The sequence below is a fragment of the Somniosus microcephalus genome, chromosome 7, assembly GCF_052327205.1.
Source record: "Somniosus microcephalus isolate GS21.2 chromosome 7, FLI_Smic_1.0, whole genome shotgun sequence".
Taxonomy (NCBI): domain Eukaryota; kingdom Metazoa; phylum Chordata; class Chondrichthyes; order Squaliformes; family Somniosidae; genus Somniosus; species Somniosus microcephalus.
The window spans coordinates 72,123,807-72,141,405 of record NC_140993.1 but is presented as its reverse complement, the minus strand read 5'-3'; the positions used below and the strand labels follow the sequence as shown (position 1 = coordinate 72,141,405).

At 46.5% G+C, this 17,599-nt stretch overlaps 1 protein-coding gene across 1 annotated transcript in view; it reads left to right on the top strand.

Annotated features, from left to right (window-relative positions):
- Positions 1–14,687, top strand: part of tmem71 (transmembrane protein 71) — a 73,801-nt gene extending 59,114 nt beyond the window's left edge. The window contains exons 7-11 of the mRNA XM_085992590.1: positions 1–36; positions 129–193; positions 284–351; positions 5,248–5,272; positions 10,391–14,687. The exon at positions 1–36 is cut by the window's left edge and continues 40 nt beyond it. Coding sequence (XP_085848716.1) covers positions 1–36; positions 129–193; positions 284–351; positions 5,248–5,271 — 193 coding nt within the window. The 3' untranslated portion in view covers position 5,272; positions 10,391–14,687. The remainder of the gene's footprint in view (positions 37–128; positions 194–283; positions 352–5,247; positions 5,273–10,390) is intronic.
- The last annotated feature ends 2,912 nt before the right edge of the window (positions 14,688–17,599 follow it).

Sequence of the window (17,599 nt, the reverse complement as noted above, 5' to 3'; positions counted from 1 at the left end):
TTTGGTCCTCTCCATATGTGTCGCCGTGTTTGCAAGGTAAGGTGATTTTGAGATCAGCCCGGAGCTTGACTTTGTTCTCGAATGTTGTGGCTTGCACTTTAACCTTCCATTAACTCATTGCTGAACAGGTGGTTTCTCGGAGGAGTGGTTGCTGCATTGCTCACCACTATGCTGGTCTTTACGGCTGTGCTGTGTAAGTACAATTTCTTGCAGTGCCACTCTTAATAATGAACTTTTCAGACTCATATTAAAGCTGACTTCTGCTCCACGATCTTTTTTACAGATACGGCAAAATCTGCATATCCCTGCTTTATTAAATCCCACAACATCTTGCATCACACACAAACTGAGGTAAGACAGCAGTTTACAATTTGTTTTTTTGGGGGTTTCACAGAATCACAGAAACCCCACAGTGCAGATAGAGGCCATTTCGGCCCATCGAGCCTGCACCGACACATATCCCACCCGATCCCTGTAACCCCTACACCAACACATACCCCACCCTATCCACGTAACCCCACGTATTTAATCCCCCTAACACTAAGGGTCAATTTATCATAGCCAATCATCCTAACCCGCACATCTTTGGACTGTGGGAGGAAACCGGAGCACCCGGAGAAAACCCACGCAAACACGGGGAGAATGTGCAAACTCCACACAGACAGTCGCCCGAGGCCGAATTCGAACCCGGGTCCCTGGCGCTGTGAGGCAACAGTGCTAACCACTATGCTCGGGGAATTAATTCTGAAGAATAGAGGTTAACAGTTGCAAGACGCATGCAGTGGAGTACTTGAATCCCAACCATGGGTTATGGGTTTGAGCTTCCAGATCTGCCGATTATTCAATCCTTTTGCCATTGCTGGTAAAAAGTTTCTCGCCACATGAGGAAACAAGAGCTGGGAATGAGCAGAAGGATTTCGGGGTCCAAGGACAGAAATCACTAAAAGCTAGTGGAGAGGTGCAAAAAATAATTCAAAAGGCTATTGGACCTTTCTCTCAAGGGGGCTGGATTACAAAGGGGTGGAAGTTATGTTCCAGCTGTACAGAGCGCTGGTTAGACCCCACCTGGAGAACTGTGCTCAGTCCTGGGCACCGCACCTCAGGCAGGATACATTGGCCTTGGAGGGGGTGCAGCGCAGATTCATTAGAATGATACTGGGGCTAAAAGGATTAAATTATGAGGACAGATTGCATGGACTAGTCCTGTTATTCCCTTGAATATAGAAGATTAAGGAGTGATTTAATTAATGGTTTAAGATGATTAAAGGATTTGATAGGGTAGATCAAGAGAAACGACTTCCTCTGGTGGGAGAGTCCTGAACAAGCGGGAATGGTAGCATCGTGGTTATGTTACTGGACTAGTCATCCAGAGATGTGAATTCAAATCCCACGACTGCAGCTGGGGAATTTAAATTCAGTTAATTGAATAAAAAACTAGTATCAGTAATGGTGATTGTTGTTATAAAACCCATCTGATTCACTAATGCCCTTTAGGGAAGGAAATCTGCTGTCCTTACCTGGTCTGCCCTATATGTGACTCCAGACCCACAGCAATGTGGGTGACTCTTAACGGCCCTCTGAAATAGCCGAGCAAGCCACTCAATAATAAAACCGGCCAGACCACCTGGCATCGACTTCAGACACGACAATGGCACATCCAGCCCAGTCGACCCTGCAAAGTCCTCCCAGATTAACATCTGGGACTTGTGTCAAAATTGGGAGAGCTGTCCCGCAACCTATAGTCAAGCAACAGCCTGACCTAGCCATACTCGCAGAATCATACCTTTCAGCCAATGTCCCAGGCTCCTGCATCACCATCCCTGGGTATGGCCTGTCCCACTACAGTGGTATTCAGTTGGGAGGGAGTGGTTCTGGGAGTCCTCAACATTGACTCTGGACCCGGACCCCATGAAGTCTCATGGATTATGGGCAAGTGATCACTGCCTTCCCTCAGCTGATGAATCAGTATTCATCCATGTGAACACCACTTGGAGGAAGCACTGAGGGCAGCAATGGCACAGAATGTACTCTAGGGGGACTTCAATGTCCATCATCAAGAGTGGTTCGGTAGCACCTCTACTGACCAAGCTGGCAGATTCCTGAAGGACATAGCTGCCAGTCTGGGCCTGCAACAGGTGGTGAGAGAACCAACACGAGGGAAAAACCTACTTGACCTCGTCCTCACCAATCTACCTGTCGCAGACGCATCTGTCCATGACAGCAGTGACCGCACAGTCCTTGTGGAGACGAAGTCTCGTCTTCACACTGAGGACACCCTCCATCATGTTGTGTGGCACTACCACCATGCTAAATGGGATAGATTCAGAACAAATCTAGCAGCTCAAAACTGGGCATCCATGAGGCACTGTGGGCCTTCAACAACAGCAGAATTGTATTCCACCACAATCCGTAACCTCATGGCCCGGCATATCCCTCGCTCTACCATTACCATCAAGCCAGGGGACCAACCCTGGTTCAATAAGGAATACAGAAGAGCATGTCAGGAGCAGCACCAGGCATAACTAAAAATGAGGTACCAACCTGGGGAAGCTACAACACAGGACTACATACATGCTGTTAGCAGCATGCTATAAACAGAGCTAAGCTATCCCACAATCAATGGATCAGATCAAAGCTCTGCAGTCCTGCCACATCCAGTCGTGAATGGTGGACCATTAAACAACTAACGGGTCCATAAATATCCCCATCCTCAATGATGATGGAACCCAGCACGTGAGTGTAAAAGACAAGGCTGAAGCATTTGCAACCATCTTCAGCCAGAAGTGCCAAGTGGATGATCCATATCGGCCTCCTCCTGAGGTCCCCACCACCACAGAAGCCAGTCTTCAGACAATTTGATTCATGCCATGTGATATCAAAAACCGGCTGAGCGCACTGAATACAGCAAAGGCTATGGGCCCCGACAACATCCCGGCTGTCGTGCTGAAGACTTGTGTTCCAGAACTAGCCGCGCCTCTAGCCAAGCTGTTCCAGTACAGCTACAACACAGGAGTGTGATGGAATACTCTCCACTTGCCTGGATGAGTGCAGCTCCAACAACACTCAAGAAGCTCGACACCATTCAGGATAAAGCAGCCCGCTTGATTGGCACTCCATCCACCACCTTCAACATTCACTCCCTCCACCACCGGCGCACTGTGGCTGCGGTGTGTACCATCTACAAGATGCACTGCAGCAACTCGCCAAAGCTCCTTCAACAGCACCTTCCAAACCCGCGACCTCTACCACTTAGAAGGACAAGGGCAGCAGACGCATGGGAACATCACCACCTACAAGTTCCCCTCCAAGCCACACACCATCCTGACTTGGACCTGTATCGCTGTTCCTTCACTGTCGCTGGGCCAAAATCCTGGAACTCCCTTCCTAATAGCATTGTGGGTGTACCTACACCATATGGACTGCAGCGGTTCAAGAAGGCGGCTCACCACCATCTTCTCAAGGGCAATTAGGGATGGGCACTAAATGCAGGCCCAGCCAGCGACGCCCACATCCCATCAATGAATTTTTAAAAAAATGTACCCGACAATGTGGAAAACTGCCCAGGTATCTCCTGTCCACAAAAAACAGGACAAATCCAATCCGGCCAATTACCACTCCATCAGTCTACTCTCAATCATCAGCAAAGTGATGGAAGGTGTCGTGGACAGTGCTATCAAGTGGCACTTACTCACCAATAACCTGCTCGCCGATGCTTAGTTTGGGATCCACCAGGACCACTCAAATCCAGACCTCATTACAGCCTTGGTCCAAACATGGACAAAAGAGCTGAATTCCAGAGGTGAGGTGAGAATAACTGCCCTCGACATCAAGGCAGCATTTGACCGAGTGTGGCATCAAGGAGCCCTAGTAAAATTGAAGTCAATGGGAATTAGGGGGAAAACTCTCCACTGGCTAGAGTCATACCTAGCACAAAGGAAGATGGTTGTGTTTGTTGCAGGTCAATCATCTCAGCCCCAGGACATCGCTGCAGGAGTTCCTCAGGGCACTGTCCTAGGCCCAACCATCTTTAACTGCTTCTTCAATGACCTTCCCTCCATCATACGGTCAGAAGTGGGGATGTTCGCTGATGATTGCAGTGTTCAGTTCCATTCGCAACTCGCCAATTAATGAAGCAGTCCATGCCCGCATGCAGCAAGACCTGGACAACATTCAGGCTTGGACTGATAAGTGGCAAGTAACATTCGCGCTACACAAGTGCAAGGCAATGGCTATCTCCAACAAGAGAGTCTAACCACCGCCCCTTGACATTCAACGACATTACCATCGCTGAATCCCCCACTATCAACATCCTGGGGGTCACCATTGACCAGAAACTCAACTGGACCAGCCACATAAATACTGTGGCTACTACAGCAGGTCAGAGGCTGGATATTCTGCGGTGAGTATCTCACCTCCTGACTCCCCAGAGCCTTCCCACCATCTACAAGGCACAAGTCAGGAGTGTGATGAAATACTCTCCACTTGCCTGGATGGGTCCAGCTCCAACAACACTCAAGAAACCTGCGACCTCTACCGCCTAGAAGGACAAGGTGCATGGGAACACCATCACCTGCAAGTTCCCCTTCAAGTTACACACCATCCTGACTTGGAAATATATCGCCGTTCCTTCATCGCTGGGTCAAAATCCTGGAACTCCCTCTCTAACTGCAGCGGTTCATGAAGACGGCCCACCACCACCTTCTCGAGGGCAATTAGGGATGGGCAATAAATGCTGGCCTTGCCAGTGACGCCCACATCCCAAGAACCAATTAAAAAAAAAACTTAAAATTAGAGCTCGGCTGTTCAGAGGTGATGCCAGAAAGCACTTCATTACACAAAGGGTAGTGGAAATCTGGAACACTCTTTCCCAAACAGCTGTTGAGGCTGAGGTTCAATTCAAATTTCAAAGACAATGTGATGGTGTCAAAGACAACATCAAGCTCGGCTGTGATGCCCTCTACTTTTTATTCCTCTATGTTTCCTGAAGTAGTTGATTCCTTGTTGGTGTAGGTACGGTTTTGGAGGCAGTACCAGCCTCTGCTATCTCAATATGCCTACTGAAATTCTCAAGATTCAAACATGATTAATGGTCACTTGGTGGAGATAGCCGGGATCGGTAGTGTCTGTGAATGTCCCGAGGAAGCTGTCAACTACTTCAAGAAAATAGAGCAGGTAAAAAGTAAGGTTCTATTTTAATTGTAGTTTTAGATTGTAATTGAACTAATCTGTGTTTTATTTCTTTTAAAGGAAATCACCTCAAACAAAGGCTGAAGTAAGTATTTAAAAACAATTTATTGTACTCCAGGCAAATGGCTAGTGCAAACACATAGCCAAAGACACTATTATTGTTTCAAAACAGTTTCCACAGCATCTAATTGCCAAAGTGAATGTGTATAATAAGATGAAAATGCAATTTTCTTTAAATTATGGTTAGTAATGTACAGAGAATTTCTAAGACTAAATCTGTTCACAAAGTCTACAAAAAAATACTTTTGCTGTACCATGGTGGATAACTGCACCAAAAGTCTGTGTGTTGTGTAATTTTACTGGTGTGGTGAACCTGTAGGGGTAGAAATTTGTCTTGGCCGGTAGCGCAAAACGGGTGTTATCACATCATCCGCCTTTTATTCACCCCGCCCAATATTGAGTTGCGTTGCAGTCAATGGGATTGAATATCGGGCGGTGAGTAGAGCGGGCAGCTGATCCGATACCATCCGAGTCGGATTTCTACCTCGTGATCTCCATTCAGCCATTGGGACGGTACTGGGTGGAAGCCAGGTGTCCTTGTACCGGAAGCAAAGACGACTGCACTAGTGACCCTTAAACACACTCACTCGGCCTCAATCTGCCAGATCACGAACATCATGAACAGAGGCCTGTGTAAGAATTCGCAATAATTTACAGTTCTGAAGATTCATGTTTTTGATTAAAGTATCCCTGGGCAATGTGCTTTTTAAATTTCCAGGGATAAAATGGCTGTCACACCACATGGCCGAATGACAAAAGAGGTTTGGAATGCAGCTTTCTGTGTCTGGAAGTAAGGTTTAATGAAGACAAAGGACATTGCTTTGTTTATAAAGCAATTGAATGCTATTAGCATTTGTTTGTATATCGAGTGGATATACCTAAACTGCAGAAGAGACTCTTTGTATCTTGAATGGGTTTCCAATCACCCAGTACTGGACAATAGAGCAGATGTATCTCCCTTTTGTTTCAGCAAAGGGAGCTCTGAAAATCACATTAACTCAATCTAACCACTTTGAGTTAGCCTATCACAGCTTTGGGGTTAATTTTGCACACAGCCCGTGCAAGGCAGGATGTGAGGGGCTCACCAGGTATAAAAAAAGGGCTGAGCAGCCAGCTCGCTCTCTTGACGCTTGACTCTCTTGACTTCCTGGGACGATAGGTGAGCTCTCTCTCTCTCTCTCTCTCTCTCTCTCTCTCTCTCTTCGCTGGACCACATGTCGGCAGAGTTTCTGACTCCACACAAGGCAACCTAGCAGGAGTTAAGGGGGGATGGTGATTTAAGGGAATTGCTAAGATTGTTTAAATACATTGTAGCCATTGTATCCCTCGTTTTTGCCGTGTGTACCCCCTTGATATATAGTTTTACAATTTTACTGTGTTCGTGTGGGATAGTTTGATATTGTGATTATAGTTTCTTTTAGTTAATAAAGATTGGTTTTTTGCTCTCATCCAAACCACTTGTTCCGTTTTAATATCATTAATTATAAGTTCCTCCACTCAGAACTAAAGGAGGGGTAGCGATTCGAAACCGCTGTTTGTAAATTGGTTTTATTGAAATTGGTCTGAGGTGCAGGCAAAGGCTGCAAGACCAGGAAAATTACTTTAAACCAGTTTAAAAGAAGCCCCCGTAATCGGGAGCAAGTAAGTCACCTGTCTCGGCTCTCACCTGGGGCAAGGTGGTTTCCAAGGGAAAGATTTCATTGAAAATAGAAAAAAAAATGCTTTTTAGCTCAAACAATTCCAGTAGCATCATTCTTTAAATCAGTTTCATCCTGTCCAAATAGTCAGAATTATTTGTTAGGTCAAGGTTTTACTGCAGGCCAATAATTTCTAATACCCATTAAAAATGTACCCATCCAAAGCAAATTAATTCTGAAAAGTTTCAGTACCACGTGCTTCGCTTTCTTTTGCCAAGTTACTAATATTAACCAGTGAGGTCATGTGTTAAAAAGAAACGTTTTGTAAAAGTGGATTTAGGATCATGCCCACCGCCAGTTAATAACAGTACCTTTTGTTTTGAACACACTTGGGGTTTCTCCTGTTCCTCCACCGTAACTTGGGCGGAAGAACCAGGGAAACCTCAGGAAAATGGCGAAGGGTGTTACAGCGGACGATCGGGAGAATCCTGATCTTGCACCATCGCTGGGTCAAAATCCTGGTACTCCCTCCCTAACAGCACTGAGGGAGTACCTTCACCACACGGACTGCAGCGGTTCAAGAAGGCGGCTCACCACCACCTTCTCAAGGGCAATTAGAGATGGGCAATAAATGCTGGCCTTGCCAGGGGCGCCCACATCCCATAAACGAATTTTTAAATAAATCCACCCCCACTCTTTGAAAGATTCTGGCCTACAAATTGAATTGCGGCGCGCCTGTTTTTCAGGCGCAAAATGGGAACTGATGGGTCTTGTATGGGGTGTAGCATGTACACGCTCATTCCATACTGGCTATGAGCCGCACATCCTATTGGTTAGGGCACCCTGTAGTCATCCAGGGCACCCGCCTGAAACTGCCGTTGGGCCCATTGCCGATATGCAAATCATAAGATGATTACAGCACAGAAGGAGGCCATTCGGCCCGTCGAGCCTGTGCCGGCTCTCTGCAAGAGCACTTCAGCCAGTCCCATAGCCCCCGCCCTTTCCCCGTAGCCCTGCAAATTTTTTTCCTTCAGCTAATTAATCCAATTCCCTTTTGAAAGCCATGATTGAATTTGCCTGCACCACCCTTTCAGGCAGTGCATTCCAGATCCTAACCACTCGCTGAGTAAAAAGGTTTTTCCTCATGTCGTCGTTAGTTCTTCTGCCAATCACCTTAAACCTGTGTCCTCTGGTTCTCAACCCCTCTGCCAATGGGAACAGTTTCCCTCTATCTACTCTGTCTAGACCCCTCATGATTTTGAACACCTCTATCAAATCTACTCTCAACCTTCTCTGCTCTAAAGGGAACAACTCCAGCTTCTCCAGTCTATCCACGTAACTGAAGTCCCTCATCCCTGGAACCATTCTTGTAAATCTTTTCTGCACCCTCTCTAAGGCCTTCACATCCTTTCTAAAGTGCAATAACCAGAAAATTGGACACAATACTCCAGTTGAGGCCGATTCAGTGGTTCATCATAACTTCCTTGCTTTTGTACTCTCTGTCTCTATTTATAAAGCCCAGGATCCTGTATGCTTTTTTAACTGCTTTCTCAGCCTGCCCTGCCACCTTCAGCGATTTGTGCACATATACCCCCAGGTCTCCCTGTTCATGCACTCCCTTTAGAATTGCACCCTTTAGTTTATATTGCCTCTCGCTGTTCTTCCTACCAAAATGCATCACTTCTCACTTTTCTGCATTAAATTTAATCTGCCACATGTCCGCCCATTCCACCAGCCTGTCTATGTCCTCTTGAAGTCCATCACTATCCTCCTCGCTGTTCACTATACTTCCAAGTTTTGTGTCCTCTGCGAATTTTGAAATTGTGCCCTGTACACCCAAGTCCAAGTCATTAATATATATCCTGGTACTGACCCCTGGGGAACACCACTGTATAAATTCCTCCAGTCTGAAAAACAACCGTTCACCACTATTCTCTGTTTCCTGTCACTTAGCCAATTTTTTATCCATGTTGCTACTGTCCCTTTTATTCCATGGGCTTCAACTTTGCTGGCAAGCCTATTATGTGGTACTTTTGGAAGTCCATAATAATAATAATCAACTTTATTGTCATTGTTAGTGCACAAGTGCAGTACAACGAAATGTAGGCTTGCGGCTCCCGAGAGTGTACATTTAGATTAAGACATTTAAACATTCAACATACATTTGGCTTGTAATACATTAACATAAACATAACCATAATAAAGTGCATTGGCAGATGTGCAGGCTTTAGAGTTTATTTGTGGAGTTCAGTAGGATGACAGCCCTGGGAAAGAAGCTGTTCCTAAATCTGGTCGTACGGGTGCGAATGCATCTGTAGCGTCTCCCAGATGGCAGGAGGGCGAACAGACTGTGGCTGGGGTGGGTAGGGTCTTTGATGATGGACCGTGACCTCCGTAAACAGCGTTTCTGGTATATGTGCTCTATGGTTGGTAGCCGGGTGCCGGTAATGCGTTGGGCAGTTTTGACTACCCGCTGCAGGGCTTTCCGGTCGTAGTAGCTACAGCTGCCATACCATACTGTGACACAGTTCGTCAGGATGCCCTCTCTTGTACACCATATCAACTGCAATGCCCTCATCAACCCTCTGTTACCGTTAGTTAAACACGATTTGCCTTTAACAAATCCGTGTTGACTTTCTTTAATTAATCCACACTTGTCCAAGTGATTGTTAATTTTGCCCCTGATTATTGTTTCTAAAAGCTTCCCCACTACTGTGGTTAAACTGACTGGCCTGTAGTTGCTGGGTTTATCCTTACACCCATTTTGAACAATGGTGTAACATTTGCAATTCTCCAGTCCTCTGGCACCACCCCTGTATCTAAGGAGGATTGGAATATTATGGCCAGTACCTCTGCATTTTCCATCTTTTACATCCTAGGATGCATCCCATCTGGTCCTGGTGACTTATCTACCTTAAGTACAGCCAGCCTTTCCAGTACCTCTTTATCAATATTTAGGCCATCCAGTATCTCAACTACTTCCTCTTTCACTATGACTTTGGCAGCGTCTTCCTTGATAAAGACAGATGCAAAGTACTCATTTAGTACCTCAGCCATGCCATCTGCCTCCATGCGTAGGTCTCCTTTTTGGTCACTAATTGGCCCCACCCCTCCTCTTACTACTATTTATATGCCTATAGAAGACTTTTAGATTCCCTTTTATATTAGCTGCCAATCTATTCTCATACTCTTTGCCCCTCTTATTTCCTTTTTTAAGAATAGCAATTATATTTTGTAACTGCTCTCAAAATGGTTGCTGCTTTATGTCTGCTTTGTACTGCCTATGGTTGAGGATTGAGGTCAAACTGAGTTCAGTCAAGTTGAATTAAGACTTGAATGCTTTCTACCAAATCAGATTTCAGATGGGGTATGAATGAGTGTGATTTTGTACTTTGAAGTCCCTATTCCTAATATGGACTGACAGTATGAAAGTTTTACTGTAGCACAGTACATTGTAGAGGTTCTAAATAATATGATTGTAACTGTTTTATTTTTGCCTGGAGCAGAATTTGAAGTTTCATTCTATATCAACTGCTTTAAGAAAAGACCAATGAAGAAGCTGGAAAAATCTTGACAATTTTGACAAGCTGGATGCAAGTCATATTGAACCATTGGGAAACAAGTTGGCATTTCATTTTGTCTTAAGCAAACCTTTGAACTGTTCTTCAGTTCGTAAGTCTGGGGAAAACCCAGGAAGAGGAACCATTTCAGTAATCATTGTGGTATGTTTAAAGGAGAAGGTGAATGTCGAAGATACTTCAGTGTAAGGTATTATTCTCTCTCTCTCCCTAACCCCAAATCTAGATTCAAATGATCGTTAGCTCCTGGCCTGCTCCATTCCCGCACTGAGCTGCTTTAAGTGAGGAGGCTTTCGTGTCTCCAGTGAGGAGATGCTGGAGAGAGGCAGTTAAAAATGGGTGGGGAGAGTCATCCCTGGCTAGTCTCTGGTGTCTCCTGGCAGCTGACTACAGGCGTCATTGGTGTCCAAGGATGTGCTGCACCTGGTGGCTCAGTCCATTAACTCTGGTTATTTGCAGCACCATGATCCATGTACGATCAGCCATGCAGTCAACCCCGGAGAGTGTGGCAGCAGCAGAGCAATCTGCAGCAGAGCGCCCCTACACCACCCCCACACCATCGACCCCCAACCCCCGCCAAAGGAAGAACTAAGGACAGTTAGAGATTCTGGCATGAAGGCTGCAACTGCTGCCATAAACACCTTGGGTGTCCGAGTGGAGAGGGCTGACCCTTTGACCCTTCAAATGATTGTGGCTGGAATACAGACCCAACTCCAACAATCTGATTGGTACCATTCAGTCTGCTTTCCTGCTGATCAGCGCCCACACAGAACCAGAGCCCTGTACTAGTGACCAGGTACATGTGCCCATCCATGACAGTACCATGTGTATGCCCTCCCATCAGCCCTCTCAAATGCCTGCACCTTGGGCAAAAAGTAGCCAGCACCAGAATGCCTTTGCAGAACATGGCAATGATATATACCCTAGCATGTATTGGAGGGCTTCCCCCCCAGATCTACCTAGGCACCAAAAGCGCATCTTCAACATATCCAATCTATTAGAATTCATGTGGCACCATGAGCCTTGGTATATTGTCGCTCACCAGGTGTCCCAGGGAACCAAATCAGGGTCATTATCCATTAACGCATGAGGGTAGCTCTGATCTGTAATGACCATCTGGACACCTTGGGCTGGATTTTCATTGAGGAGTCGGGTAGGAGGCAGGACTACAACTTTTGGGGTTGTAGTCCCGCCTCCATCGAGTTCTAGCCAACCCACGCGATTTAGACTTGATTGACCTTGTTGAGCCTGCCCAGCGGGCTCAGCAGACCAATTAAGGGCCACCCGCAACAGGTGATGTCACAGATTGAAATTTCATCTGTCAAGACCTTTTGACAGATGAAATATCAGCGTTTCACAGCTGTTTGAAGCTGTCAAACACTGACCATCTGTACTCCAGGTTAATTCCTTCCTCTCAGGATGATTTAGAAATCTCCCCAGAACAGAAAGCAGAGGCTGCAGATTTTGACAGCTGGCGGCCATTCTGCTTTCTGTGCCGGTGAGATGAGGGACTCCCGGGACCTGAAGGAAGGAAGGCTGTAAAGGTAAGTAAAGGTTAGTAGAACTTTAAACACTTTACACAGACCAAACACACTTACCTCTGCACTCATGCAACCATCACTCACCTGAACACCGGACATCTCGACCCCTCCAAGCCCTTCATCCCGACGGCCTGCCTCGCTAATTTGGCGTGGTTTGGAGCTGTCGGGAATCCCACATTTCAACAATGAAAATAGGGATTAGGCTAAAAACTGCTTGGCAGTTAATTGGCACTAATCCCCTTCCCGCCTCGGGGAGGCGGGTCCCAGTGCGGGTCAGGTACCCGCCTCCTTTGAAACTGGCATGGAGGCGGGATGGGGTAGGGACCCCCGATTTCGGGATTTTAAACCCCCACACACCTCCAATATCGACTCCACGGCCCAATGAAAATCCTGCCCTTATTTCAAATAAAAGATTCATGGCAGCTTCAAGGATAGCAGGCATTCACATGCCTTATCAGTAATCCAGAGGCCTGGTCTAGTAATCCAGAGAATATAGAACATTCGTAGGCCATTCAGCACCTTGAGCCCATTCCACCATTCAGTTAGACCATGGATGATCTTTACCTCAACTCCATTTACCTGCCTTATCTCCAGATCCCTTGATACACTTACCAACAAAAAATTATCAATCTCAGTCTTTAAAATGTTAATTGACCCAGCATTCATAGCCTTTTGGGGGGAGCGAATGCCAGATTGCCACTACCCTTTGTGAAAAAATGTTACCTGATTTTGCTCCTAAATGGTCTAGCTCTAATTTTAAGATTCTGTCCCCTTGTTCTGGATTCCCCCAACAGAGGAATTTCTCTGGATCTACCCTATCAAATCCCTTTATCATTTTAGACACTGTGATTTGATCACCTCTCAACTTCTAAACTCAAGGGAATACAAGCCAAGTATATGCAGCCTGTGCTGATAATTTAGCCCTTTAAGTCCTAAATTCAAATCCATGGTAGTCTGAGAATTTGAAATATTTTTTTTTTTAATCTGGCAATAAAAAACTGGTATTGGTAAACATGTGACCATGAAGTTGTCAGATTGTTGTAAAAACCTAACTGGTTCACTAATTTACTTTAGGGAAGGAGATTTGCTTTCCTTTCCTGGTCTGGCCCAGATGTGTCTTCACTTCCACACCAATATGGCTGATTCTTAAATGGCCACTGAAGTGACCTAGCATGCCACTCAATTGTACTGAACTGGTACAAAGGAAAAGAATAATAATACTGGATGGACCAGTCAGTTGCAACCTAGGCACCAAATCAGGACACAATGAAAGCACACCCAGACCAGTCACCCTGCAAAGTCCTCCTCACTAACATATGGAGACTGGTGCCAAAGCTGGGAGAACTGTCCCCATAGACTAGCTGAGCAACAACCTAACATAGTCATACTCACAGAATCAGACTCATCAGCCAACATCCTATATTCCTTCATCATCCCACCTGCAGGACAGACCCACCAGAGGTGGGGCACAGTTGGGAGTGGGTGGCCCTGGGAGTCCTCAACATTGACTATTATCAAGTCTACTGGCTTCAGATCAATCATGGGCAAGGACACCTCCTGCTGATCATTACCTACCTCCACCATGTTGAACATAACTTGGAGGGAGCATTGAGGGTAGCAAGAGCATTGAATGTACCATGGTTGGGGAACTTCAATGTCCATCACCAAGACTGACAGAGCTGGCTGAGTCCTGAAGGATATAGCTGTCAAACTGGGCTTGCGGCAGGACCAACATGGGGGAATAACCTACTTGACTCGTCTTCACCAATCTCCCTGTCACAGATGCGTCTGTCCATGACAGCATTGGCCGGAGTAACCACACGCAGTCCTTGTGGAGACCAAGTGCCATTTTCATACTGAGAACGCCCTCCATGTGTGGCACTACCACCGTGCTAAGTGGGACAGAAAAGGAACAGATCTAGTAGCTCAGAAGTGAGCATCCATGAGGTGCTGTAGGCTACTTTTTTTTTATGGTGTCAGTCCAATGTTTATTGAATTTAATTTCACAACTTATCATGGTGAGTTTCTAATTTAACAACTTCTGGGTTACTACTCCAGTACCATAAGTATTATACCATCATACACCTGCTAATTAATCAATCGTTTGAACCCACTGAATATTAACAATGAGATTTGTTTAATCATTGTAAGGTTTAATTCAAGAATAGAGCAAATGCAAAATGCTATAATGTTACTGATCACGTTAGCGTTTGTCTTAACAGTTATTTGCATTTGTTTCTCTTTTCCCTTTACTCTAAATCTATTGATCTACTTATTGATTTCATTATCCTTATATCATTTGTTAAAAGCAGAATTATAGATTAAAAGATGATGGATTTGCCAGTGCTGTAACGAAGCTTCAATTTTTCAAATCTTTATTTAAAATTGATTTAATTACTGTACTCCAATGGAAGTTTGTTTTCCCTCCTTTTCCACCCCCATCTGATTTGTACTTTACCTCCAAATGGACAAGCGTCCAGATTTTCAGAGACAAAGAATCGGGTTTAATAAAGCTCTAGAATGTACCAAACATTCAAGTTTTCAATGTCTGGTGCTTTTATTTCAGAATGCTTCCAGAATAAAGATTTATAAGAATTTATGTACAGCTGTATAATGGACGGGCTCTTGGAAATATTGAATGTATTAGAAATGTATAAATAAAGTATTTTGAACTGACTGAATAATGCAACGAGCCTTAATGTTGCCTGTTAATCCTATCCATACAAACCAAAATGATGTAAATTTCTGTAATAATGTAATGGGTTACGGAACCAAGGCGGGTAGATGCAGTTAAGATCTAGATCAGCCACGATCTAATTGAAAGGCTGCATGGCCTACTCCTGTTCCTATGTTCCTTCCTGTGTTCCTATTTCATAATGTTGCTGGTTAATCTCCTGTTGAATTGCAGATGGGAACTCAAGACCAAGGCTGAGAATTTCTTTGGATCTGCTCCTGCCCTGCCACAGTAACCTCATCGGAAGTGTGGCAGAAGCCCCATTTATGCGCGGAGATGGAGCTCCTGCCATACTTGCAGTGAAGTTCCAGTGGCAGAGCGGGAGCAGCTTTGGGGACTTCCCAGGACAAATCTCGGGTGAAGCGGAGTTAGAGGGTGTCCAATAATTAGACCAGGGCATGCAGATTTACTTCAGTATGCATTTTAAAGACAGAAATACTGTGCCCTGAATTTCCTCGGGCTTTATGTCGCTGTAGCTTTGTTGCGAGTGCAGCAGAAATCAATTTAGGCGGGTCAATGGTAGATCCACCGAAATTCCGGCAAGGTTGCAGCAGTGGAGTGGAGTAGGAGCAGCTCTGGGGAAATTTTGGGCCATTGATGTACTGAAGTGAGCTAGTAGGATTGTTACAATTAGCAGGGTGTCCCACTGCAGGAATTGCCATTAGAGCACAGGTGCACAACTTTGGTATTCTGATTATCTCTGAGGTAAGGTAACATTCGCGCCACACAAGTGCCAGGCAATGACTATCTCCAAAAAGCAAGAGTGTAACCACCGCCCCTTGACACTCAACGGCATTACCATCATCGAATCCCCCACCCTCAACATCCTGGGGGTCACCATTGACCAGAAACTTAACTCGACCAGCCACATCAATACTGTGGCAACAAGAGCAGGTCAGAGGCTGGGTATTCTGTGGCGAGTGTCTCATCTCCTGACTCCCCAAAACCTTTGAACCATGTACAAGGCACAAGTCAGGAGTGTGATGGAATACTCTCCACTTGCCTGGATGAGTGCAGCTCCAACAACACTCAAGAAGCTCGACACCATCCAGGACAAAGCAGCCCGCTTGATTGGCATCCCATCCACCACCTTAAACATTCACTCCCTCCACCACCGGCGCACCGCGGCTGCAGTGTACCATCTACAAGATGCACTGCAGCAACTCATCAAGGCTTCTTTGACAGCACCTCCCAAACTCGTGACCTTTACCACCTAGAAGGACAAGGGCAGCAGGAGTATAGGAACACCACCACCTCCAAGTTCCCCTTCAAGCCACGCACCATCCTGACTTGGAAATATATCACTGTTCCTTCATCGTCGCTGGGTCAAAATCCTGGAACTCCCTCCCTAACAGCACTGTAGGAGTACCTTCACCACACGGACTGCAGTGGTTCAAGAAGGCAGCTCACCACCACCTTCTCAAGGGCAACTAGGGATGGGCAATAAATGCTAGCCTTGCCAGCGATGCCCACATCCCATGAATGAATATTAAAAGAACATTTCAAACCCCATATCCTTTTCCGTCGGCACTAGTACCAGCCCATTCCCTGGTCCCTTGGTGGTGGCAGGGCACCCCTCTCTGTGTGTCCTTGCTGCCTGAGTCATGGGCAGGGGCTTTTGGGCGCGTGCCATGAGTTCAGTGGCTTTGACTGGGGCTGGGTCACGTGGGACTATGCAAGTGTGTAGGTGGGAATCCCATTCCACCCCCTTCCCCTTATCTTGCCATGATGCGGAGAAGATGATGGATATGCCCGTGGGGCAGGCCCTTTGCGACCCCCACATGCAGACATAAATTCCTTGTTCCGACTCTCACCACTTATCCCAGCATACTCTAGTTCTCCCTTGGGTCCCTGTGACCGTCCGGTAGGTGTCGTTCCCTAGTCGTACCCAATCAGCTGTACGGTCCCCCATGTTTCTGCTCAGCTTTCTGAGCCACCACCACCTTCCCAGGGGAATCTGTCCTCTGCAGGTCAGGCACATGCGTCTCCCCGCAGTGACCCCGACCCGTGAGGCCATAACCTGTACGTTGGGGCAGGGGAGGGAGGCCTCCCCGTAGGTGAACCCGGTCTGGCTGGAGTACCGGGTGCAGTTGGATCCCAGCCACCCTGGCCATCTTCCCTCATGGGAATAGATAGCGAGCTCCTCCACGCCTCATTCACCACCCCCAGCAGTCACAACCGGTGCTCTCTCTCCTGAGCACCCATAGATGTGGGAGTCCTCCATGTCACCTTGCTTCCCAGTGCTCATTCCTATCAGGGCGAGTAGGAGTATGTCCCCCTTCATTTCGAAATCCCTTCTGTAAAGAGACACAAGAGCATATAGCCAGGTCCCGAGAAGATTCTCTGGCTTGGGTAAAGCACAGTCGAGTCTTATGACCTCGACTCAATACAAACACTCTTAAAACAATAATATTTAAACTACCAATCACCTTGTTTAAAATTAAACTAAAACACCCAAACTTAAGTAACAGAAGCTATGTACACCTGCCGCCCATCTCTGGGCGGCCAGGCTAATCCCTGTTCGGGCTGCAGCACACCACTCCTTTCGGTGTGGCTGCTCTGTCCTGTTCCTTTGGTCCCTCGCAGCCTGTGGCTGCTGGCTGGGAACCTCTGTCCTCAGACTGATCCCTGACTTGAGAGGCTGCCCTTTTAAACTGGGGAGCCGGTGACCACGGTTTCTGTGGCCGTGGCGTATGTGGGGACCTTCTAGGGACTTTGGCTGGTGGAGTTTTTCTGGCTGGTGGTTCTTTAACCCGAGCCACTGCCCCCTCCGGTGCGGTCTGTGGGCTCTCCACTGCCGCTGGCTGGGGATTTTCATCCTCAGCCTTTACCTCTCCTAAACCTGTGCTGGGGCAGGCAACT